This window comes from Balaenoptera physalus, assembly GCF_965194825.1.
Source record: "Balaenoptera physalus genome assembly, chromosome: 16".
Classification (NCBI taxonomy): Eukaryota; Metazoa; Chordata; class Mammalia; order Artiodactyla; family Balaenopteridae; genus Balaenoptera; species Balaenoptera physalus.
This window is the reverse complement of record NC_138898.1, coordinates 76,586,587-76,610,242: the sequence shown is the minus strand read 5'-3', so window position 1 is coordinate 76,610,242 and position 23,656 is coordinate 76,586,587. Positions and strand designations below refer to the sequence as shown.

At 47.5% G+C, this 23,656-nt stretch overlaps 2 protein-coding genes across 3 annotated transcripts; one reads left to right on the top strand and one right to left on the bottom strand.

Moving 5' to 3' along the window:
- Positions 1 to 1,434: 1,434 nt before the first annotated feature.
- LOC309644608 (transmembrane protein C16orf54) lies at positions 1,435 to 7,612 on the bottom strand. Of its 2 annotated transcripts, none has more exons than XM_082428436.1 (2): positions 3,828 to 7,612; positions 1,435 to 3,203 (listed from the first exon to the last, which is right to left on the bottom strand). In XM_082428436.1, exon 2 carries the CDS (start codon positions 3,201 to 3,203, stop codon positions 2,529 to 2,531), a length of 675 nt encoding a protein of 224 aa, XP_082284562.1. In that variant the 5' UTR covers positions 3,828 to 7,612; the 3' UTR covers positions 1,435 to 2,528. The 2 variants fall into 2 exon arrangements, with proteins under 2 accessions (XP_082284562.1, XP_082284561.1); XM_082428435.1 differs by having other exon boundaries at positions 3,833 to 7,612.
- Positions 7,613 to 11,401: 3,789 nt separating this feature from the next.
- Positions 11,402 to 16,363, top strand: ZG16 (zymogen granule protein 16). The gene is made up of 3 exons (XM_082428443.1): positions 11,402 to 14,938; positions 15,122 to 15,254; positions 15,964 to 16,363. The coding sequence occupies exons 1-3, from the start codon at positions 14,821 to 14,823 to the stop codon at positions 16,280 to 16,282; spliced, it is 570 nt and encodes a 189-aa protein (XP_082284569.1). The 5' UTR covers positions 11,402 to 14,820; the 3' UTR covers positions 16,283 to 16,363.
- Positions 16,364 to 23,656: the final 7,293 nt, after the last annotated feature.

Here is a 23,656-nt window from a genome sequence, read left to right as displayed (position 1 = left end):
TGAGAAAGTAATAAGATGGTGTGTTTTCTTTTGTTTTAAATTTTTGGCCGTACCCCAAGGCATGTGGGATCTTAGTTCCCCAGCCAGGGATTGAACCCACGCCCGCTGCAGTGGAAGCATGGAGTCTTAACCACTGGACCACCAGGGAAGTTCCAGTAAGATGGTGTTCAAAATGAAGAGGAGATGTTTAAAATAAAGAGGAGAAAGGGTAAAACACATGTATCTATGAATCCGCCTACTTATTCATTCATTCCCCTTTCTTTGGGCTCCTGCTGTGTTTTAGATCCTGTTCTGGGTCTGGGGATATAGAGGTGACTTTGGGGACAGCAAGCTGGACTTTGCCTCAGGGAGATCACATTCATCCATGCATGAGTGTAGGTATCCATCTTTCATTTTATTGTATCCTTAGATGTCACAGCTAGAAAAGTCCCAATAGAGCATCTGTTCAACTTTCAACTCTCTTGTTGTAAAGAGAAAGAATGTGAGGCCCAGTAATACAAAAAGTACTTTTCTCCAGGAGTGAGTGATAGAACCAGATCGAGAAGTGGGGCCTTGTCCCTGGTGTCCCTTCCCCACCATCCTGCCTCCGCTGAGCCCTCGGCATGCAGGCCTCTAAGCTCTGAGCGTGGTATCTCAGTTCTGTGTCCCTGAGGGGCTATTCATGCTTCCTGGGCAGAGTCCCCACAACCCACTCCTGTCAGCTGATGGTGACAACGAGAAGTGACATAGTTACCTGGCTTGTGAGTGACAGAGGTGGGATGGCAGCCCTGATCTCGCATCAGTTATGTCTTCCTGTCTTATCTCACCTCCCTCCACCCCCACCCCTGCCACTAGAGAGGCTGAGATCTCCCTGAGGGCGGGGGCCAGGTCTGATTCCTCCCTCCTCAGGGCCTGGCTCAGGGAAGATGCTGGGAACACAGGCTGGATGAGTGCAGCCGGGGGTTGGGGGGGTGGATGTGCCTCAGCCAGGGGGCTTCTAATCCCCTGGCTGCTCGTCCGACTCCTGGCATCCAAGGGGTGAGAAGGGAGGTCTGGGCCCAGGTGCCCCCCGGCCCTTCTGAGCAGGAAGAGCGGAGTGCTGGCCGCTGCCTGACAGCATTTCCGGGGTGTGGGTGAACTTGGTGGCAGAGGGGGTTCCTGGCCAGCATTAAGTAGCACAGGATGGCTGCTCCCCATGCACGGCTCTCATCCAACACAGCACTTCTCGGGGGTGGTCTCAGGGTAGCACTTAGTATGTCTAACACTTTCCTAATACTTGCTGAGCCTTTTGACAAAGAAAGAGCAGATCTCTGGGTCAATGCCTCCAGCAGGAAACAATGTCTACCTAGAACTCTATACCTTTGTTTACACTGTATTTATTTCCATGTCTTACCTTCTATTTCTGACAAGTGATACTTGGTTTTCCATTTACAGAAGTGATACAAAACAGATTCCTTGTAAAATGAATTTATTAAGCAAATAGTAAACCAATTTAAAGAAAAATATAAAGTACAGGTGGTAACTGACATGGCAAAATCCTAACATTCAGGACTGAGGTTTGAGAAGTCAGAGCCCAGGGAATGGAAACTCCTTCGCCTCCCCCCAACACCTGGCTCTGCGCCCAGAGGGGAGGTCGGCTGATACAGATTTTGGGGCTCCATTTTTGTCGGGTGGAGTATCATAGGTAAGCCTGTCTTGGGGCAACTGTGTCTCTCTGGGCCACTCCAGGAAGCTGGGAGGGAAGACGGCCAGGGGCCACGTTCTGGGAGCTGCCCTGCCCCGGGACAATGTTCCTTTCCACACTGGATCAAACTCAGATCTCCTTGGCTTGGGCTTCCCTCACTGTGGAAGGGTAAGATCCAGAGGGCTGAGATGCGGCGGCCTCAAGAGGACACGCTGCCCGCTGGCCTTTTGCGACTCTGGGTCCCAGCTGCAGGCAAGAGAGGGCCTCTTGTTGTGAGGTGGGGGTCAAAGCCGCAGTTTGTGTGTAATAAGATGCTCTTTTGCCTGATCTTGACCTCTCTGTATGTGTTCTTCTGGAGGGATGACGTGGCTCTGGGAAGCTGAATTCCTGTCATCTCCTGCTTGCACGGCTGACACTTGTCATCACCACACTCTGTTCTTCAGCATCCCTGGGACCCTCACTCCAATGTCGGCATCTTAGGTACACACTGAAGGAGGGTGGAAGCTGCTGCGTTGATGCTATTTCCTGTCTGTCTGGTACCTTGAGTTCTTAATCTGGAATGTGATCTTGGCAGTTTCTGGCCCAGAGTTGGCCCCAACTCCAGTTCTCTAAGCCACCGCCCCGGGCAGGTAAGCAAAGGCACCTCTGAGCTTGCCCCACAGCACAGGCTCCGTCCACACCCAGGTTGTCCAGGCCCAGATCCAGGGGAACCGAAATCCAGAAGTAAAAGGCCAGGGAGGGGCAATCTTTCCCGGGGCCTCAGTGGTCAGCTCAGGTTCTCAGGAGCCTCAGGGTCTTAGGATCCCTCTGAGGTTGGGCCTCCCCCAGGGGTCTCTGGGAGGCCAGTCCTCCAGGCCCTGGGGATTCAGAAACCTACGCTGGTCCGGGCTTCACGCCTCCAGAAAGCTGAAATCTGCTCCAGGGTGACCCGAGGCTGGAGGCCCCACTCAGGATCAGGGCTTCCTGGCCGCAGCCTCCGGGCCTGGGGGCTCCCTGGATATGCACTGGTCTCTGGCCTCTGTTCAGGCTCAGCCCAGCTCACCAGGCCTGGGGTGTGGGGCGTCTCCTCCCAGACCGGTGGCCTCCAGAAGGTGCTATGGGTTGGGGCGTTTGGTGGGGTCTGGGGGACCAAGGAGCTGGGAGGGGAGTATGGGGCTGAAGGGGCAGGTGGGGCTGTCACTCGTGCCTCCAAGGCGCCCCCCTGGGTGGGCGGGTCTGGGGCCTGGTCCATCAGCAGCGGGACCGCGGAGCCATACCAATCCTCGGAGCGCTCTCGGGGGGTGCCCGTGGGCTCAATCCACAGCTCTCCTCCCGGGCGCCAGACCAGGGTGGGTGCGCAGATGCTGGGGTCTGGGCGGAGGGAGCGGCGGAACAGGCGTTCGGCCAACACGGCTGTGGTCAGGAGGAGGACAGCAGCCAGGGCAGCCAGGGCCAGCATGATGGGGACACAGGGCCCGCAGGGCAGCGGGGGCCATGAGGAAGCCTCTGATGCAGGGGGCCCCTCCATGTGCCCAGATGGCTGCTCTGGGGTCGGAGGCATCTGGAGAGATGGGGTCAGGAAAGGAAGCACATGACACAGGGTTGGCACCATCAGGAGAGAGAGGGCCAGGGGAGCAGGGCTCAGCAACATCTGGCTGGAGAAACAGACCCAGGCAGACAGAGGAGCCCGGAGGACCCAGAAACGGCGGGAAGCAGCCAGAGGGCCAGAGAGATGGGGCCCACCTCGGTCTGCAGCCAGGGGCTCCTGCTCAGAATCCCCAGGCCCTTTCTGGAAGCTGCATTTTCCTCCCAGACTCCAGGGTGCCTCAGACAAAACTGAACTCAAACTCAAAGAACCCAAGGACTTCTCTCCTCCTGTCTCAGCCCACTCATGTCTTGCTTGGAAGAAGTGCTGGGTGAGGAAATGAGAGCCTCCGTCCCAGCTCTGCCCCTGCGTGTGGAGCCCGCTCCCGGCCACCTCGGCGGCGCCCTGGGTGCTCCTTTGCCCTCACAACTCTCCTTGGAGTTGGTCTTGTTCTCTGCAGGCTCCCCTGAGTTTGCTGTTGTGCCAGGTCTCAGGTGCCACCTCTGCACCTGTCCCCGCCTCTCCGGCTTTGCCCAGTCTCTGCCTGCCTCTGGCTGTCCCCCAGGTCCCCCACCTGCAGGGGCCTCCTGCATTCCTCACCTCACCTCAGTCAGTCTCTGGGCTCCTGGCTCGCCCTCAGAGCCGCTCTTCCCTGTGAGAGCCAAGGGTGCAGGGCAGCTGCCTCAGATGAGGGCGGAAGGGAGGGCACCACCTGTTGCTGGGCAACTGTGCCCTGGATCTCCCAGCCCCCGCAGAGTGTTTCCAAGGCAACCTGGGGGGATGTGGTCACTGCGGTGGGGAGGCGTTTCCTGGTGAGAGGTGGGGCCGGAATGGGCAGTGGTTCTGTTGAACTAAGTATCACCCCACAGTCAGGCCCCAGGCCCCAGAACAATTACCCGGAAGCCAAGAGAGAGAGACAGAGCCCATCCAGAGCACCAAGGTGGCTCGCTCTACCTGCTCGCGGGTGGCTGCTGTGTCCCTGCCCTGCCCACTCGGCCCCGCCAAACCCACTCCTGCTATCTGTCCCCACACACCCTCCTGCTTGCCCACCTTCTCCATGCATTTCACAAACATATATCTTCTTGTCCTCAGACCATTTAGCCCCAATTTTGGTTGGGAACTATCTGTGAGGTGAGGCTCAGGTAGCAAAAATGTCAGGCCTCTGGGAAGGATCCAGGCTAAAAAATATGCCGAGGCCTCTCTCCAAGACCACGAACATTTGTCATCTCGGCTCCTTCTCCTGGTGCTGAGTGCTGAGCAGAGCGTCGTCAGCTCCTGGACTGGGAGCCTTTCAGAGACTGTCTAGAATCGACTCACTCACTGACAGGTGGCAGGTAAGCCCTAAATAAGGGAGGTGTTGTGTTCTAAGTCACACACCTCATGTATATAGGAGGATGGGGGGAGCATAGATATAAATTCCTTCTCTGGCAAACAACGGGTACACAACAGAACTCTTCCTACGTATTCAGATTTTGTTTTGCAAAATGACAGCCATATAATGTGAAAGGCTACAGAAAATATGTTGAAATGTTAGTGTCTTACCATAGAAGGTCACAAAGGCAGCCTGACTCATATTGCTCTGTCCTTGTGGTTTGGAGGGAAGGGCCAGAAGGAGTACAAAGTGTGGCAGGGGTAGGAGTAGGTGGAAAGGAGAGTCCCAAGGCTCTGGCCTTAATATGCATCACCCACCGAGATTAGAATTTGATGAGATTATAAGCCTTAAAATAAAACCTGAGCTTAATACCACTGAACTGGATATGTACAAGTGGTTAAGATGGTAATTTTTGTGTGATATGTATTCATGACAATAAAAAGTTTTCTTTTTAAAAGAAATTCCAAATAAATAAAACCTGAAAATTGTTATGTATGTTCTCTTGTAATTAGTGTTTCTTTAAAAAAATTAAAGCTCTAGAACAGTAAACATTATTCAAAACCACAGGGCTTCCCTGGTGGCACAGTGGTTAAGAATCCACCTGCCAATGCAGGGGACACGGGTTCCAGGCCTTCCACGGGTCCGGGAAGATCCCACATGCCGCGGAGCAACGAAGCCCGTGCGCCACAACTACTGAGCCTGCGCTCTAGAGCCCGCGAGCCACAACTACTGAGCTCGTGTGCCACAGCTACTGAGCCCGTGCACCTAGAGCCTGTGCTCCGCAACAAGAGAAGCCACCGCAATGACAAAGAGAAGCCCCCACTTGCCACAACTAGAGGAAGCCTGCGCATAGCAACAAAGACCCAATGCAGCCAAAAATAAATAAATTAAATAAACTAAAAAAAAAAAACAAAAACAAACAAACCAGAAAGACCAGGTATGATTTTTTGTTGTTGTTGTTCCTAAGGTATCAAACTGGCTGTTTTGATTCGTAACTGTTTTTCATCACTTACAAAAAGGCTTAAAAATTTTTAACTGGTTCCTCAAGAAATTAAACATAGAATTACCATATGTCCAGCAATTATATGTCTACATATGTGCAAAAGAATTGAAAGGAGAGACACAAACAGATATTTTCACACTAATGTTTATAGCAGAGTTATTCACAAAAGCCAAAAGGTGGAAACAACTCAAATGAACTCAAACGTCCATTGATGGATGAATGGATAAACAAAATGTTTATATTATATATAAATTATTGTTTATATGATACATATTATTCAGGCCTAAAAAGGAAGGAACTTCTGAAACATGCTACAACATGGATGAACCTTGAAAATGTTATGCCAAGTGAAATAAGCCAGACACAAATACTGTAGGATTCCACTCATATGAGGCCCCTGGAGTGGTCAGGCTCCAAGAAAGAGAAAGTAGAATGGTGGCTGCCAGGAGCTGGGGGGAGGGGAATGGGGAGTTCGTGTTTAATGGGTCTAGAATTTCAGTTTGAGGACTTCCCTGGCGGTCCAATAGTTAAGGCTCCTCGCTCCCAATGCAGGGGGCACGGGTTCAATCCCTGGTCGGGGAACTAAGATCCTGCATGCTGCACGGTGCCGCCAAAATATATATATATATAATTTCAGTTTGAGGAGATGAAAAAGTTCTGGAGATGGAGGATGGTGATGGCTGCACAACAATGTGAATGCACTTAATGCTCCTGCACTGTACACTTAAAAATTGTTAAAATGGGGGAATTCCCTGGCGGTCCAGTGGTTAGGACTCAGTGCTTCCACTGCAGGGGGCACAGGTTCAATTCCTGGTCGGGGAACTAAGATCCCATAAGCCGTGCAGTATGGCCAAAAAATTAAAAAATAAATAGGTAATAAAACAAAAATTGTTAAAATGGTAAATTTTATGGTATATATATTTTACCACCATGAAAACTTTAAATCACAGTACAGAAAATTGAAACATAAAGAGGAAAATGATTCCTTACAATTTCCTCACTCCCAAATAAATCTGCATTTTTTTTTTACAGGCTTCTGCAGGGTAGGGAGCAAAACCCAGGTATTCTGATCCCTAGCTTCCTCCCCCTCCACCACTCAAGAATTTCTGAAAAAAGGAATCAGGAAGTTACTCAAGGAGTGTGTTTAAAAGGGAAGTCTCTGGTCAGAAGTCTGGAAAACAGGCCTTTGTGCGGGTGACTTCCGGTTGACGGGGTGCTCCTGGATCCAAGTGTTCTGGGATGAGCCTGGCCGTGCTTGGAACCAGCAAAACTTTTTTTTTTTTCCTTAAAGCTCTTCCACTTTAATCTCCTTTAGGATTTTCTTTGAACTCCATATGCATGTTATTTCCCCCCACCCTTTATTTTCTCTTGCGGCCCACCTCACGCGGCATGCGGGATCTTTAGTTCCCCAACCAGGAATCAAACCCGTGCCCCCTGCAGTGGCAGCACGGAGTCTTAACCATTGGACCTCCAGGGAAGTCTTATTTTTATTTTTATTTTTATTTTTTAATTGAAATACAGTTGGTTTACAATGTTGTGTTGTAGAACTCTGTTTCTCATACACCGTGAAGCTGGCCCATGGGCTGCTGTGTGCAGAGCTCTGCCCTTGGTGCTCTTCCCTCCCAAGTGTATGTGGTGGTTTTAGTTTTTGTTTGTTTGTTTGTTTAAGTATTTGTTTTATTTATTTATTTATGGCTGTGTTGGGTCTTCGTTTCTGTGCGAGGGCTTTCTCTAGTTGCGGCAAGTGGGGGCCACTCTTCATCGCGGTGCGCGGGCCTCTCATTATCGCAGCCTCTCTTGTTGCGGAGCACAGGCTCCAGACGCGCAGGCTCAGTAATTGTGGCTCACGGGCCTAGTCGCTCCGCGGCATGTGGGATCTTCCCAGACCAGGGCTCGAACCCGTGTCCCCTGCATTGGCAGGCAGACTCTCAACCACTGCGCCACCAGTGAAGCCCCCTGGCAGGTGGATTCTTAACCACTGCGCCACCAGAGAAGTCCAAAGCATTCCATGTTTTTATGACCAACTCTCTACAAATTCTTATCCATGGAGAAGACAATGCTTAGATCCGCATCACAATCACCCTTGTTTACTGTGTGTTTTCCTGCTCACCTCCCAGAATGGACTCTCCCCACTCTCAACATCCTCTTCTGTCTTTAGCTGAGGGTGGCATTTAAGATGAGGGCTTTGCCCATTTTGGCGAGTTACTCAATTTTTCTGGGTCTCTCCCATGTACACATGTTATTAAACTTTGATTTTCTCCTGTTTAAAAATAAATAAATAAATAACTTGCCCCAGGCACACGCCCTCTGTGTAGTGGTGGCTGGATTCCAACACAGTCTGTGCTCTTCACCAGCACATCACACTATCTCTGTCTTAATGCATTTGCAGAACACATCATGCACGAGTGCAGGTGACTGTTTGAACTTCACGTGATGTGTAAAGGAAACCAAATCTGCTCCTATTTTTAGATGAATTCCTCCTGACACAAAGCAAGAATGACTGCTTCCTGGTGGAGTGACTCCCACTTTGATAGCTTATCCAGCATATATGAGCACTGGATATAGCTGATCCTACAACTCAGATGCACAAGGATTTCATCCCTTTGAATATTATATTGTCATATGTTCTGGAGAGTGATTATTTTTGTGAGGAGGAGGAAAACAAATTAAAGGAAACAAAGGAAAAATAAACTAAACAAAGGAAAAAAATAAAAAGTTGCAGTTGATAATTCAGTAAGAGGTGTGGAGACTGAAAGCAAAAACAGAGCTTAAAAAAAGTTACCGTGTAATTATATCTCAATAAAAGGAAATAAAAACCAGATTCCCAAGTGACTTTAGTTGTTCAAGACAACTTACACAAAATTCTTTTTCAAGTCTTATGATGCATTTGACAAGATCTCCAGGATCTAAACTCAAGCTAAACCATAAGATAAAGCTAACTGCGGATGAAAAAGATATGGCTGCCTACACCATCTTTATCTGAAAGAGACCAAAAAGGAAGGCCATGTTTTGTGAAATTCTCAAGGGAGAAGAGAATAAACATTTACCCAGTACTTACCACTGTGCCAGGTCTGTCAACAGAGATTGGTTGATCTCCTTATCTCCAATATACAGATGAAGAAGCTGAGGCTCAGTAGGTCATGAAGAGAGTAAGGACTGGACCCAAGCCTTAACCCATGTCTCTTTATAATACAACATTCTGTCCACGAATTCTTGGTACATTGCTATAGGTTTCTGACTTCAAAAATGATTAATATATAATCATTTTGTAATATATACACATATCAAATCATAATGCTATATACCTGAAACTAATATAATGTTATATGTCAATTATATCTCAATTAAAAAAAATTATTAACACTGTACACTTATCTACTCGAATCTGGGTCTCCAGAGCCACTCTAGTTACCCTAGATGTGTCCCAATCCACTTCTAGCCTGATAGTTTTGAACAAATAGCATTGGTATATAAAGAAATTGTATTTGAACCTTACCCTTTGAGTTAAAAAACTGCAATTCGTAATAGGAAGTAACATTTCATATTGCGACCCACTACACACAGATAGAGTGTTTAAGTGCACTACTTCAAGAAACAATATTGGGACTTCTCTGGCAGTCCAGTGGTTAGGACTCGGCGCTTCCACTGCCAGGGCCCCAGGTTCGATCCCTGGTCAGAGAACTAAGATTCCGCAAGCCGCAGGGCCAAAAATAAAACCCAAAAAAACAAACAAAAAACCCCAATATTTAACTTTGTTACATGCACTGCTCTTATTTTCTTTTCTATTCCGCTTTTAAAATATGCTGATCTTGAGCTGTTAAACTGATTTCATGGCTCACCAATGGGTTAAGATCTACCGTTTGAAAAACACTGTCCTTTAGGGTTTTGGTTGATCTTGAGATATTTTTCTCTTGTTTTATAAATGCAGAAATATAGGCTCTAAAGAATGAGGTGAATTTCCTTAAATTCACACAGCTAAGAAGTATTGGATGGAGGACCTCAACACAGAATTCTGTGTTTATGCCCAGTATTCTTCTGAATACAGAATTTCTTCAGAGGAAGTGTAAATGAGAAATTGAAGAAAACCCATATGCAACACTGTGAGAAGAGAGACATAGCTGTGTGAAGAGTCAAAAGAGGAACATTTCATAGGAGTCTCACTGCAGCCGAGGCATTTGAGTCTTTTCTAGGGGACGCCTGCTCTGGGCGAGGTGAGATGCAGGACCTGGGAATTGAGAGGTAGAGACAACACAGTTCCTGCCTTAGGATGGGCTCCCGTTTCAGTGGAGGAGGCTTCCCTGTAAACAGATAAATTACGGTGCAGGGTAATTAGAACCAGACTAGTGATGGAGGAAGCACAGCTGGAGGCCAGAGAAAGGAGCCATGAATTCTGTTCAAAGTGAGGGGCTGGGAAGAGAAGGGAGCTGAGGAGAGCAGGCTTGGTGGTGGGCGCAGGGGGCGGCCGAGGTGGTGGTGTGGTGGTGGTATGGGCCGAATGTCTTGAGGGTAGAAGGCACTGGGTGGGCAGAGGAGGGGAGCATTTTGGGCAGCCATGTAACCGAGCAGGACCCTAGGAGGCTTTCCCAGAATAGACCCCCACCCATGTGCTCCGCCTGCCTTTTGTCTGTAGAAAAACTTTAGTCAAAGAATAAATTTAATCAGAGAAGTGAGAAAATGCAGAAAGGGAAACGGTCAAGCAAGACAAAATAATAATACTTTAGCCATTAATCATAGTCAAGGACCTTTAGTTCCTCCTCAAGGACTATAGATATTATTCTGAGCCACGTCCTTTGAGGTATTTTACAGATACTAAAACTCCCACCAGGTGGAAGAAGTTAACTGTATGCTGTCCAGAAGCGCTTAGACCCCAGACCAGTTGGAACCAGAAGGTTGATGATGCTGACTCCCGATTACCTCACCGCCAACCAATCAGAAGAACGTCCACGAGCTGACCACACCCTGCTCCTTGAACACTATAAGACTCCTCACTACCCCCTCCAGGGCGGACACACAGTCTTGAGGATGTTAGCCCACTGTGGCCCCCTTTGTCTGGCAAAGCAATAAAAGCTACTCTTTTCTACCTCACCCCAAACTCTGTCTCCTCCTTTCTCTTCGCATTTCTATTTGGCACCGGTGAAGAGGCCGGTTTTCGGGAACAGCTGGAGTAGCAAGACCAAACTGCAGGCCACTGAGGGGCTGGCGGGTGGGGCATGAGGGTCAGGGGGGTAGAACCCCCTTTTGCAACTTAGTGAGGTCACTTCTGCTCTCTAGACTTTATCCATTGGAACAGTGAAGGGTGAGCAGAAAAGCAAGCTCACATTTGTTTTCATGGTAAAACCCTTTGTTCACTTGAAACCTCCATGGAGGACCAATGTGTAAATGAGAAGGTGGAGGATGTTTTTTTCTTAACAGGAAACAGATCTGCTGTTGTTTGGAACTATATTGTGAAAAATCCTTGATGGGGGGAAGGGGCAGATCCTCACCCTGGGGTCTGAACATGCAGCAACACTTGGAGAAGACAGAGCTGCTTTGTCTGAGGGAGGGAGGGCCTCTCGGGCAGTCCAGGAGGGCAGGCGAGAGGGACCCAGCAAAATGGGGGGAGGGTCACTCCGCTCTTGCCGTGGCCTCCCTTCCCCAGCCTCACCCACCCGCAGTCCATTGTCCACTCTATCAAAATCCGGAGGAACCCTTTTAAAAGGCAAAATCCTTCAATGGCTCCCCTCACTCTCGGAAGGAATCCAAACTCCTGACCATGGCCTCCCAGGCCCTGCGGCCTCCGCCCGCTGGCTGCTGCCCAGACCTTGCCTCCCACTGGCTTCCCTCGCTTACCACCAGCCACCCTGCCCTCCCTGCTGTTTCTGAATTCATCCCACGTGCTTCCTGCTCAGGGCTCTGGTACTTATTGTTCCCTCTGCCCGGCCCACTCCTCACCCAAATATCTGTATTTCTCTCCATCACTGCAATCAGGTCTCTTTGCAAACGTTACCTGAGCAGAGGCCCCTTTAAGCCAGAGCAGCAGTCTCCCCATCCCTCTTCACGTTCCCTCTCTGCTTTGATGATTTCTTCAGAGCACATATCATGTAGTAACATTCATTTGATGACTCCGCCTGCTGGAGTGAAAACTCCTGAGGGTGGGATTTGACTCTCTTCCTCCTTGCTATCTCTCCAGCATCTGGGGTGGTGCCTCCGACATAGAGATGCTCCATAAACATGTGCTGAGTTAGTCGCTTTGCTAAGGGGGCAGAGGAGACAGTGAGTGTGAGTTGCCTGGGATAGCAGAAAGCTTGGGAAGGCTTTGGACTTTCCCTGCCTGTAGCACTGGAGCAGGGGTACCTTCCACTGCTTATAGGGACTGGGGCAGGTAGGCACCCAGCTGGCACATGGGTTAAATGTGAACTAGTTTAAATAGGAGCTAATGAGGTAGAAGCAGAGGGGGGCCTGGTGTCCCACAGCCTTCACCTTCTTCCTTCTGGATCCTCAGGCACAGCATCAGAGCAAACTCTAAGATGTACCAGCATTAGCTACACAGTGGCCCTCCTCGTCTCCAGGACGACAGAGGATGAACCCTGAGACCCCTCCCACTGGAGGAAGGGTATCTCTGTCACTCTGGAAAGGGGACTCAGGAACTTTTGCTCGGAACCCAGGGACCAATCTGCAGGCATGGAGGAGACTCTGGATCTCGGCATGAAACTGAACCTGTGACAAGTGTAGGAGCCTCTATTCTGAGGGTCCCAGATGTGTCAGTCATGGAAATGTGAGGGTGTTTTCCCAAGGTGTTCACCTCAGACCTCTCTGAGCTGCCATCTTTGATTCCCTGTGTTTGGTCATAGACTCTGTGATGTGCTCCTATTAAAGAAGAAGAGACGGATGATAATGAGAGAGGAGAGAGGGGGAGGAGTTAGAGAGAGAGCTTGGGAGAGATGAAGAGACAAAGAAGAGAAGAGGCACCGAGAGAGAATATAAAGGGAAAACCTCAGGGCAAGAGATGTCAGGGAAAGATCAAGACATTAAAGGAAGGAGAGAGAATCAGGAAAGAAAGGCAAGCACAAAGAAAGGACAAAAGCCATAAGAGAACAAAATGGCTGGAATGAAGCAAAAGTTGTCACCAGGATGTGCTCGTTTTGGACATGCAGAAGGTTGGAGAGGGGAGATCACACAGTGCATCCTTGGCTGCCCTCCTAGCTCCCGGAATCTCCCTGCCAGGAGCCCCACCGTACTTCCGGCTCCTCAGGGTGGGGCTCCCTGTGTTTCCTGGGACGAGTCCTCAGTCCCAGATGGTGAGCCTATAAGGGGGTGGGGTACTCCGAATGCCAGGCTCCTGACCATTACTAACCGAAGCTAAGGGTTCCAGCCCCTCCTTGGGCTCTGTCTTTCTGCCCTGCTGACACAGTGGGTCAGAGGGCCAGTCCTAGAGGGGCCCCAGAAGAGAAGGGCTGGCAAAGAGAAGAAATCGATGACACCAACCCTGGGGAAGTTTCAGACCTACAGGAGGGAGCCATTGCCCTGTGTGGGCTACAGCCCCAGGAAGATTCAGCTATGGTGCCCAGGAGTCCTGAGGGCCCAGAACTGCCCCCAGAGGAGGACCTGTCTGCTTTTACTTCCTCAGCTTCCCACTTGCCCGCTGGACTGACTCTATCTGTTCCAGGGAGGGGGATCTCCAGGTGTCCTGCGGCCTCAAGTCACCGTTCTCAGAGAGAAAAAGTTTGTGAAGAGTCTGACAGATCGAGGATGGATGAATGGAAAAAATAGTACAGCAAAATACTAAGATAGAATCTACATAGTGGGCATAGGGATGTTCACTGTACAATTCTTTCAACTTTTCTATACTCTGGATTTTTTCATATAAAATATAAGGGGAGAGAAAAAATATGTCTGGCAAATAGTAGGCATTCCTAAGTATAAGGTGCTGGGAGTGTAATCCCTTTCCAGGAGAATCTATATTTCAAATACCTGCAGAGGACAATGTTTATCCTGAAAGATGGCAGATTGCAGGTGAGGACACCAGCAGAAACCAAATAGGGGAAGGAGAACCTTGGACCACACCCAGAGGTGATTAGGAAGTTTGCCCACCCAAAGCAGATGGCCCTTCGGTTGGTGATCTTTTCTCAAGTTTATTCTGCCTCTCCTGAGATCTGGGCTTTGGTCCAGAGTTGACCCCACCCTGCCACCTGTAACCCTTGGGGCAGGATAAGATGTTCCAGACCCTGCCTGACAACTGACCCTAAGAGTTTGATCATGTCTGCTCAGGAGGTGAGGTTCACACAATAAAGAGCAGGGGGAGGGCTTGGACTAGGTATAAAAGACCTGGAAGTTTCCAGGGGGTCACTTTGCACTTGAAACTGCCAGGTGAGGGGTGACAGAGGCATGGGCTGAGGGGTGACAGGGATGCCTGGATTTGAATTAGAGGGGATTCAAGCTGAGCTGAAGAAGAGGCTTCCTGGATTGAATGGCTGGGGAGACCTGTGTGTCAGCTAACTGGGGCATCTGGGTGTGAGCTAGTCTTCGGTGTAAGGATATCTGGATCTCAGCTGAAGGACTGGGGACACCTGGGATACACCTACAGCCAGATTTGTGTTAGTGGAGAAGGAGGTATGACAAATAGACCAGGTGCCTGGGATCTCCTATCTTAAGCTGGTTCCGATTCCTTCTCCAACTTCTCAGTCTATCCCACCTGCACCAGAACTGCTTGGACAGTGGTGTTGGCTGTCTCTTCTATCACCACCTTCACTCTCCAAGTGACCCAGGGACCTCTAAAATGCTCCTTTCCTTCTGATTTGAGACTAGGATGAAACTAGGAATTTTAACTATGCCCCAGATGTCCCACAGACTGGGCCAATCTACCACAGGCCTACTTCAGTTAGGTTTTGCTCTGACTCCTGGTTTGATAAACTCAACCATTTCTAGGATTTGGAGATGTCTTTCACTTCTTCTTTAGAAAACTCCTTTCCTGCTTTGTGCCAGGAGGGAACAGGGCTTGACACAGCTTAATCCAGATAGAAGGTCACGACTGATCTTCTGGCTTGGGAGGGAAGAGGAGGGTTGGTTGTAGCCAGACCGGAGAGAGGCAGAGGGATTGAGGACACATAAGATAGTATTTGTGACAAACAGGACTAGAGACTGTGGACAATTCTTTCTAAGACCAAGACTGGGTGGACGAGGTCTGAGTTGAAGGACCAAGAAACCCGAGCCTCAACTGGAGGTCAGGGGTGCCTGGGTAAATGATATCTGGAGGGATAAGGGTAAACGTTCACTTTCTCCTTTCTTCCCACTCCAGCCCCAGGATGTTGACCATTGCTTTTCTTGCCCTTCTTTGTGCATCAGCCTCTGCCAGTGAGAGTAAGTGAGAAACCAGGAGCCCAGCACTAGAGTCAGGGGAAGCAGCTTCCTGTACTGCTGGTGGCCAAGGCTGTCAGTGGCTGACTTGGGGTGGTGGGAACTGAGTTGCGGGAGGAATAAGCGTGGTGGGGAGAAACTGAGCTCTCAGGGGATTTCTCCCCCCAACTCCTCCTTTCCCTCCAGTTCAGGCCAGGTCCTCCTCTTTCAGTGGAGAGTATGGAGGCCGTGGAGGAAAGCCATTCTCCCATTCTAGAAACCAGCTGGATGGCCCCATCACTGCCATTCGTGTCCGAGTTAACAGATACTACATCGTAGGGTAAGATTCTTTGAGTTTCTGTGGTTTGGGGACCTTCTAGGATCTTACTAAATTGTGAATTTCTCAGTCACTTTGGGTCACATCTGTTTCAATCAAGTCACAGGGATAACATGATATGGAAAAATTATTAGAGGACTTGGATTTGAGACCTGTGCTGCCGAAACCGCTAACACTCCCACACTTGTGACCTTGGGTAAATCATATACCATCAACTCAGAGTGACCTGGAAGTTGTCTCGTTTATCCCCCACCCAAGGTTTAAATCCCCTCTGGCATCCTTCATCTTTGCTTGATGCCTCTCCCAAAACTTTATCCTTCTGATCCTGGATTTGTATCCTAGCACAGCATGGACAAGTCTCTTCCCTCATCGGAGCCTTTCAGATGTTTGAAAAATCCCTTTTCTTGTTTCAAGTAGGGGGTGGGGGCCTGGTGGGAGTGTAGACTTCAAATTCAAGCTCTGATATTCACTGTCTGGGTGATTCTGCGCAAGTTGTTTTCCCTCTGTGAGCCTGTTTGTCAGCAAAATGAGGAGTTGAAGTTCCATGTATGATCCCCAAGGGCTTACCCAACCCTCACATTCTGTGGGACTGGCAGGGGGTTTGTCATCCCTGTCACTAGTCTGAAGGTCTCAGCCTGTAGGCCGAGAGGTCCTGAATTCTGATCACCTTACTCAGTGTCTCCCTTCCTTCCCTCCTCATCCCTGCCCCTAGTCTCCAGGTGTGCTACGGCAAGGTGTGGAGCAAATATGTGGGTGGCAAGTTGGGAGAGCTGAAGGAGATCTTTCTGAACCCTGGGGAATCAGTGGTCCAGGTGTCGGGAAAGTACAAGAACTACCTGAGAAAGCTGGTCTTTGTGACTGACAAGTTCCGCTTCTTGACTTTTGGGAAAGACAGAGGCATAAGTTTCAAAGCTGTCCCCTTGTACCCCAACACTGTGCTACGATTCATCAGTGGCCGATCTAGCCGATCCATTATCAATGCCATTGGCTTCCACTGGGATGTCTACCCCAGTGAACACGAGAACTGCTGAGTTGTCCTGCAACACTGCAGTGGGGGTATGGGAACCCCTCACCACTAACCACCATCCACCTGTCTCAATAAAAAAATAATAAAAGGCTACAGCTAGTGTGTGTATGGTGCCTGCAGCTGGGATCCACCTCTTGACTCTGGGTATGGATGTGTGAGTCTCATTTCTGGCTATTTGTCAGACGTCAATCTGGGGAAGAGTGGGAGGATGAGGGAGAGAGGTGTAAGAATCCTGGGCTTTTCTTCATAATTTATCAAGAGGAGATAAGATTCTGGCCTGCACCAATTCTTTTTTTCAAGTGTTTACCCAAACTGGAGTTCTAAGGCTGAAGGTAAGACCCAGTTGTGGCTTATCGCCAAAACCCCAGATGTTCCACTCTCCAGCCCTTTTCTCCCCTTTGTCTTCCCCTTGAGATAGTGCCTCTCCACCAAAAGGCTGTCACCTCACTCTCCTGACCTTAACCCACTCACTGTACGTGGGTGGCCTGAGTCATCATCCTTTGTTATTTCCCAGAACCCACCTGACTCCCAAAATTTAGCCTAAGTTCCTGCCAAGGGCTTTGCTTATTACCCCAGCCTAGTTCCTCCCCACCTTTACTCATAAGCCCTGGTGTCCTTGCTCAGCTCTCTCAGACCGCAGTTCTTTCCTCAGGAAGCCACCACCTCCTCAACAGCTTCTACTCTGCCAATATCACCCTCAAAACAAGGGCATCCCAAGGTGGGGGGCAGAGATTTCCATCATGGGTTTCCATGAAGAGAAGGGGCTGGTTAGAGTTCAGGGGAAGCATTAGGGTGACTGGATAGATTCAGCAAGGATACAAAGTTGCTTTGGAAATAATTCTTAGGACTCTAGCTCCTGGTCCTATATTTTTGACAGTTTTTTGTTTGTTTGTTTTCTTTTTTGTGTGTGTGGTGGTGATTGGGGGTGGGGGAACTTACTCATTGCTCCCAATAAGTTTATACACATCCCAGAGAATCCCAGTCACATTTCTTCACAATTAGACGAAGATAACAGTTATGTACATGTAATTTTATAAAGAAATATTAACATTACACAAACTTATGCCTAGCCTGTTTTTATAGAAATTCCTTTATTTCTCTCAATTCCATGGAATGGAATACTATGCCACTGTAATTATATTTTTATTGAGATATAAATCACATAATACAAGACTCACCTTTTTAGAGTGTGCCATTCAGAGGTTTTTAGTATATTCACAAATTGTGCAACCATCACCACTCTCTAATCCCAGAATACTTTTACCACCTCAAAAGAAACCCCATCCCCATTAAGTAGTCACTCTCCATTCTCCTCTCCCCCAGGCCCTGGTCACCCTCATCTACTTTCTGTCTTTATGGATTTGCCTATTCCGGACATTTCATACAGATCAAATTATACAACAATGCGGCCTTTTATGTCTAGCTTCTTCCATTTAACATAATATTTTCAAGTTTTATCCATGTTATAGCATGTATCAGTACTTCAATCGTTTTTATGGCTGAATCTGACAGACTTTTGACAGATCAGACATCTGGTCAACTGTAGGAAAGCTTCTGCTTTCACACTATTCCCACTTAAGGCACTGGCACCTCAGAGGCAGCATGGCACAAGGGGACTAAGGGAGGGATTGCTGGCTCTTATCTAGTCTACACATTAGGTTTTGTCAGGAGATTATGATTAAAGAAAATATCTCCTTACTTAAAAACTTAAGCTTTAAAACTGCTGAATTAAGCTAATCACACATTTACCAAATATTCCCTGCTAGGATCTGGTTCTTTTCCTCTAGTCAAACTGTTTTATTGGTGCCATAACAAAGGTGTTTTTCGTAGGATGCTAAAGGAGCCAAAAGGAAGGCTAACTTTCTCTGGGAGGTCAGGGAAGACTCGTGTGTGTGTGTGTGTGTGTGTGTGTGTGTGTGTGTGTGTGTGTGTGTGTGTAGTGTAGAGGAACAGTACTGGGCCCAGCTTATGCGTAAATATGAAGATAGGGCTTCCCCTGGTGGCGCAGTGGTTGAGAATCTGCCTGCCAACGCAGGGGACGCGGGTTCGAGCCCTGGTCTGGGAAGATCCCACATGCCGCGGAGCGGCTGGGCCCGTGAGCCACAATTACTGAGCCTGCACGTCTGGAGCCTGTGCTCCGCAGCAGGAGAGGCCGCGATGGTGAGAGGCCCGCGCACCGCGATGAAGAGTGGCCCCCGCTTGCCGCAACTAGAGAAAGCCCTCGCACAGAAACGAAGACCCAACACAGCCATGAATAAATAAATAAATAATTTAAAATAAAAAAAAAAAGAAATATGAAGATATGAGAACTACAAGTGGTTCAGTACAGGTAAAATGCAAAGCACAATTGGGCCAAAGATGAAGCCTCACGGAAAGGCAGGAACCGCGAATATCATACTGAACGATTTAAACTGTATCTTATGAGTTACGGGGAGCCACTGAAAACTTTGCCCAGAGGATTGATAAGATTTAGAAGAATATATAATTTTCCTGGTATAAGTGGGGAAAATGGACTAAAGGTAAAGCAGGATGAGATACGAAAATAGTTAATAGACTAGTTCTAGATCAGAAATGATGTCTACACAAAGGCAGTAATATGAGGAAAAGAGAAAAGGGAAGAATTTGAGAGATTTGAGGTGGAAGACAGGCTCAGAAGAACTTGATAACTGAATGCACGAGGGTGAGTGAAGGAGAATCTAGGAGAACTACCATGTCAGTAGCTTGGGCAACTGGGAAGACGGTTACTCTCTGAGATGGGGAATACAAAAGAAAAATTAATTAGCTTTTGGACCCACTGAGTTTTGAAATATAGTTGATTTACAATGCTGTGCCAATCTCTTCTGTACAGCAAAGTGACTCAGTTACACACAGACATTCTTTTTTTTATATTCTTTTCCATTATGGTTTATCACAGGATATTGAATATGATTCCCTGTGCTATACAGTAGGACCTTGTTGTTTATCCATCCTATATATAATAGTTTACATCTGCTAACCCCACACTCCCAGTCCTTCCCTCCCCGCCCCCTCCCCCGTGGCAACCACAAGTCTGTTCTCTGTCTGTGAGTCTGTTTCTGTTTTGTAGATAGGTTCATTGGACCCACTGAGGTTTTTTTTTTTCTTATAAATTTATTTTTATTTTTGGCTGCGTTGGGTTTTTGTTGCTGCGAGCGGGCTTTCTCTAGTTGCAGCAAGCGGGGGCTACTCTTCATTGCAGTGTGCAGGCTTCTCATTGCGGTGGCTTCTCTTGTTGCGGAGCACAGGCTCTAGGCATGCAGGCTTCAGTAGTTGTGGCGCGTGGGCTCAGTAGTTGTGGTGCATGGGCTTAGCTGCTCCGCAGCATGTAGGATCTTCCCAGACCAGGGCTTGAACCCCTGTCCCCTGCAATGGCAGGTGTATTCTTAACCACTGCACCACAAGGGAAGTTCCTCCATTGAGTTTTGATGTACCTGTGGCACATTCTGGAATGGGGACGTGTCTGGATCCAACACTGGGCAGAGGGATATTTGGCAATAAAGCTTTGATATGAGTTTGATATAGGGCTTAGATTCAGGAGTCACCAGCACATAGATAATGAAGTTCAAGTGATGGGTGTGGAAGAAGTCACCCAGGGAAACTGTAGGCATATAAAATGATAAAAGGCTGAAGTCAGAGAGGACTGGGGAACACCAGAGTTTGACAGCTGGTCCAAAGAAGAATCAGTTAAAGAAATTCTGAATGGAGTGGTCTCGGAGGTGAAGGGAAGGAGGAGTGATGCACTCAAAGGCAAGACAGAAATTTCAAGGACTCTGAGAAGTCAAGAAAAGGACAGACTTCAGTTTCTTTAGCTTTGGCAATCAGAAGGTCATTTATAATCTTGACAAAGAAAGTTTTGGCTGGAACCTGAAAGTTGGAGCCAGGCTGCAATTGGTTAAGGAATGAATGGGAAGTGAGGAAATACAGCGGCAAGAATTGAATATTTCAAGAAGTCTGGCTCTAGAAAGGCAGAAAATATGTAAGTAATATTTATGGGGAATGTAAGGAAGGAGGTTTTTTGTTTTTTTGTTTTTCCTAGACAGGGGAGACGTGAGCATGAGTTAGAGTAGAGGCTGAAGATTCAGGAAAGAGGAGATAATTGATGGAGCAAGGTCTCAGAAGAGATTGGCAAGGATGCTTTATGTAGGTGTTGGAGCAGGAAACTTTAAGAGAGAAGAAAATAAAGAGTGAAGGTATAGGTTAGTCTGTATGGGGAGTAGGTAAAGAGTGAAACTTGAGGGAGTTAACAACTAGCCTTTACTTGTTCAGTTAAATAAGTAAAGTTACTTGCTGTGCCAGTCAGGTTCTACAATAGAAAGAACCATGAAGAGATATACGTACACATATACATACAGAAAGAGATTTACTGCAAATAATTGGTTTATGCAGCTGTGGAGGCTGGCTAGGCAAGTCTGAAATCTGTAGGGCAGGCCAGCAATCTGGAAACTTCCAGGCAGGAGGAGATGTTGCAGTCTACAGGTGGAATTTCTTCTTCCTCAGGGAAACCTCACTTTGGCTCTCTTTTTTTCCCTTCAGAATATGTTATTAGGTTATCAAAACCTACACTTTTAGTAACTTCATTTTATTTTTCAAAAAAATTTTACCGCTTTATTAAAATATAATTGACAAATAAAAATTGTAACATATTTAGTGTACAAAGTGATGATTTGATATACATATTGAGTCCCCAAGCTCCCACTGCAGAGTGCAACAGGGAGAGCCATGTCAAGGGAACACAGGGCCAGGCCTCTTGAGCAGCCCCAAGAATAGAAAAGCCTCAACCTGCACAAGCTGATGCAGTCATCCAGGAGACAGCTGAGGTCAAATCCCTAAACAACCATCCCAACAGAACCAACTCTCTAGTAAAAGAAGACTCCCTTTTAGGCTACAGCTCATGGATTTCAAGAAAGCTTTTGGTCCAAAAAATTCAAGTCTAGCCAATGAAAGTGTGCAATTCTTGGTGTTATCATGAATGTGGACCTGCATGTGCTGGGGAAAGACAGCAAATACAGACCAATTTTTTTTTTCCCCCTAAATTTTTATTTATTTATTTATTTATTTTTGGCCGCGTTGGGTCTTGGTTGCTACGCGCGGGCTTTTCTCTAGTTGTGGCGAGGGGGGGCTACTCTTTGTTGCGGTGCACGGGCTTCTCATTGCGGTGGCTTCTCTTGTTGCGGAGCACGGGCTCTAGGCACGGGGGCTTCAGTAGTTGTGGCTCGCGGGCTCTAGAGAGCAGGGTCAGTAGTTGTGGCGCACGGGCTTAGTTGCTCCGCGGCATGTGGGATCTTCCCGGACCAGGGCTCGAACCCGTGTCCCCTGCATTGGCAGGCGGATTCTTAAACACTGCGTCACCAGGGAAGCCCAGACCAATTATTAACATAGGCTATATGAGAGAACATTAAGGATGACTTCAGGTAGGAAGACTATATTAATATGTTTACATGTTTAACATGTCATACATGTTTATCTGTTTCAGGGAAAACAGTAGGGAGAGATGAAAAATGGAAGAGACAACTAACATTTATTGAGCGTCCATTATAAGTTCGGTACTCTTCAAAATTACCTCATTTAATTGTGACAACAATTCTATTGGAAAGTAGTAGCATTGTTCCCATTTTTCAGATGAAGTCACCAAGACAGAAGGCAGTTGATATGTTTGTAGGTGATGAGAGTCACAAGGACAGATGTCAGAGGTCACTGTGTCCCCTCCCCCCAAACTTACACCCTTGCCTATTCCCCAGTAGTATTTAACAACTGAGCAAACCCAAGCAAAAAGAAACTTTTTTTTCCAATTCTCTGCTTCAGTTTGCCATCAAAAGGAAATTCACCCAGAAACACTATGAATCTTAGTAGAGCAAATGAAAATGAGATCTGTTACTCTCAGTACAAAATTAGAGCTAAGAAAAATTACATTACTTCATTTGGTCATATTACAAGTATTTATTAGGTGCCTGTGATGTACCAGGCACTCTGCTAAATGTTGTTATTATACTTGTTCAAAGTCGCAAACATAGTATGTAGCAAAGTCAGGATTAAACTCAGGTCTTTCTGATGTTAAAACCTGGGCATTTTTCACATGTCCTTGATTTTCAAATATCTTAGAAACAAAATCTTACAAGGAATCTCAATATGAGGATCACACAGTTGGGAAATCATGTCCTGCTTCCACACACGAGTTTTGACAAATGCATATGCCTGTGTAACCCAAACTACTATCAAGATCTAGGACATTACCGTCACCCCAGAAAATTCCCTCTGGGCCCTTCCCAGCCACTTCCTGCCCCCAACTCTCAACAGGCAATCACTTTTCTGACTTTGTCACCACAGACTAGTTTAGCTTGTTCTGCATTCAATCTGTTATTACATATCATGTAGCCTTTGCACTCATGAGAGAATAAGAGTGAAAAAGCAAACAACATCTTAGTATCGTTATGAAAATAGTTTTAACTTTATAGAGACCAGGGACCCCCATTTTGAGAATACCTGCTCTAGCGATTACAATATTTTGTTTTGTTTTAAACGTTAATATTCTTTTTTGTCTTCTCAAGGCAACCTCTGCAGAGCAAGTCTCATCATTCCAGTGAGCACAGCAAACTTGCCCAGGCACAGCAGCCACCAAAGGTGACCTCAGTGCCTTTAGGAAAGGGCCTGTGTACAGCTCGGCCGGACCCCCGGGAGCTCCTCTGGGTAGTGTCCACCCCACCCCCCGTGGCTCTTATATAATTAATTGTACATGAAATGAAGGAAAGGGTGTCCACGTGGGGGAGACTGGCATGGCTTCTTGGACACCCACGGTGCTCTATTATCTGAGGACTCCTCCTTCTCCACCTCGCCCCCCAAGTCTGGTTCTCTCTTTTCCAGCCCGCGTTCTCTTCCTCATCACTGTTGCTACGCCTGCTGTCCCAGATGACCCTCATTTAATCTTCCCAGGCTTGAAGGACAGAATTATCTGCTTCATCCACTAGTCTCTTTCCAATTTTTATGGCGTAAACTCTTGGATTCAACTTTCCTCTGCTCTCCTTTGCTACTTAAGGATCTAGTTTGGAAGTTTTTTTAAAAATTACGGTTTCTTTCTCTTGGAATATCAGGTGTTTAACAACCCTAATTTCCACCAGGCAGATGCAGATCTTGATACCCTTCCCTTATAATTCTTTTTTTATTGTCTGTCACCATCACCCAGTCCCCCATGAAAAAAATTAACTCCAGGAAAATAAGAACCACATCTGTCTTCTTGTTCACCATGGTATCCCCACCACCTAAGACAGTGGCTAGCACACTACAACTGAACACTGTGAACGGAATTATCTTATTCTCTTTGAATATCAGTTGTTTAACAATCCTAATTTCCACCAGGCAGATGCAG

Excerpts from the sequence above, each read along its gene's own strand:
- ZG16 (XM_082428443.1), top strand. The coding sequence starts at position 14,821 with ATGATATCTGGAGGGATAAGGGTAAACGTTCACTTTCTCCTTTCTTCC. Across the intron at positions 14,939-15,121 it reads ATCAGCCTCTGCCAGTGAGA|TTCAGGCCAGGTCCTCCTCT; the intron begins GTAAGTGAGAAA and ends CTTTCCCTCCAG. Across the intron at positions 15,255-15,963 it reads AACAGATACTACATCGTAGG|TCTCCAGGTGTGCTACGGCA; the intron begins GTAAGATTCTTT and ends CCCTGCCCCTAG.
- LOC309644608 (XM_082428436.1), bottom strand. The coding sequence starts at position 3,203 with ATGCCTCCGACCCCAGAGCAGCCATCTGGGCACATGGAGGGGCCCCCT.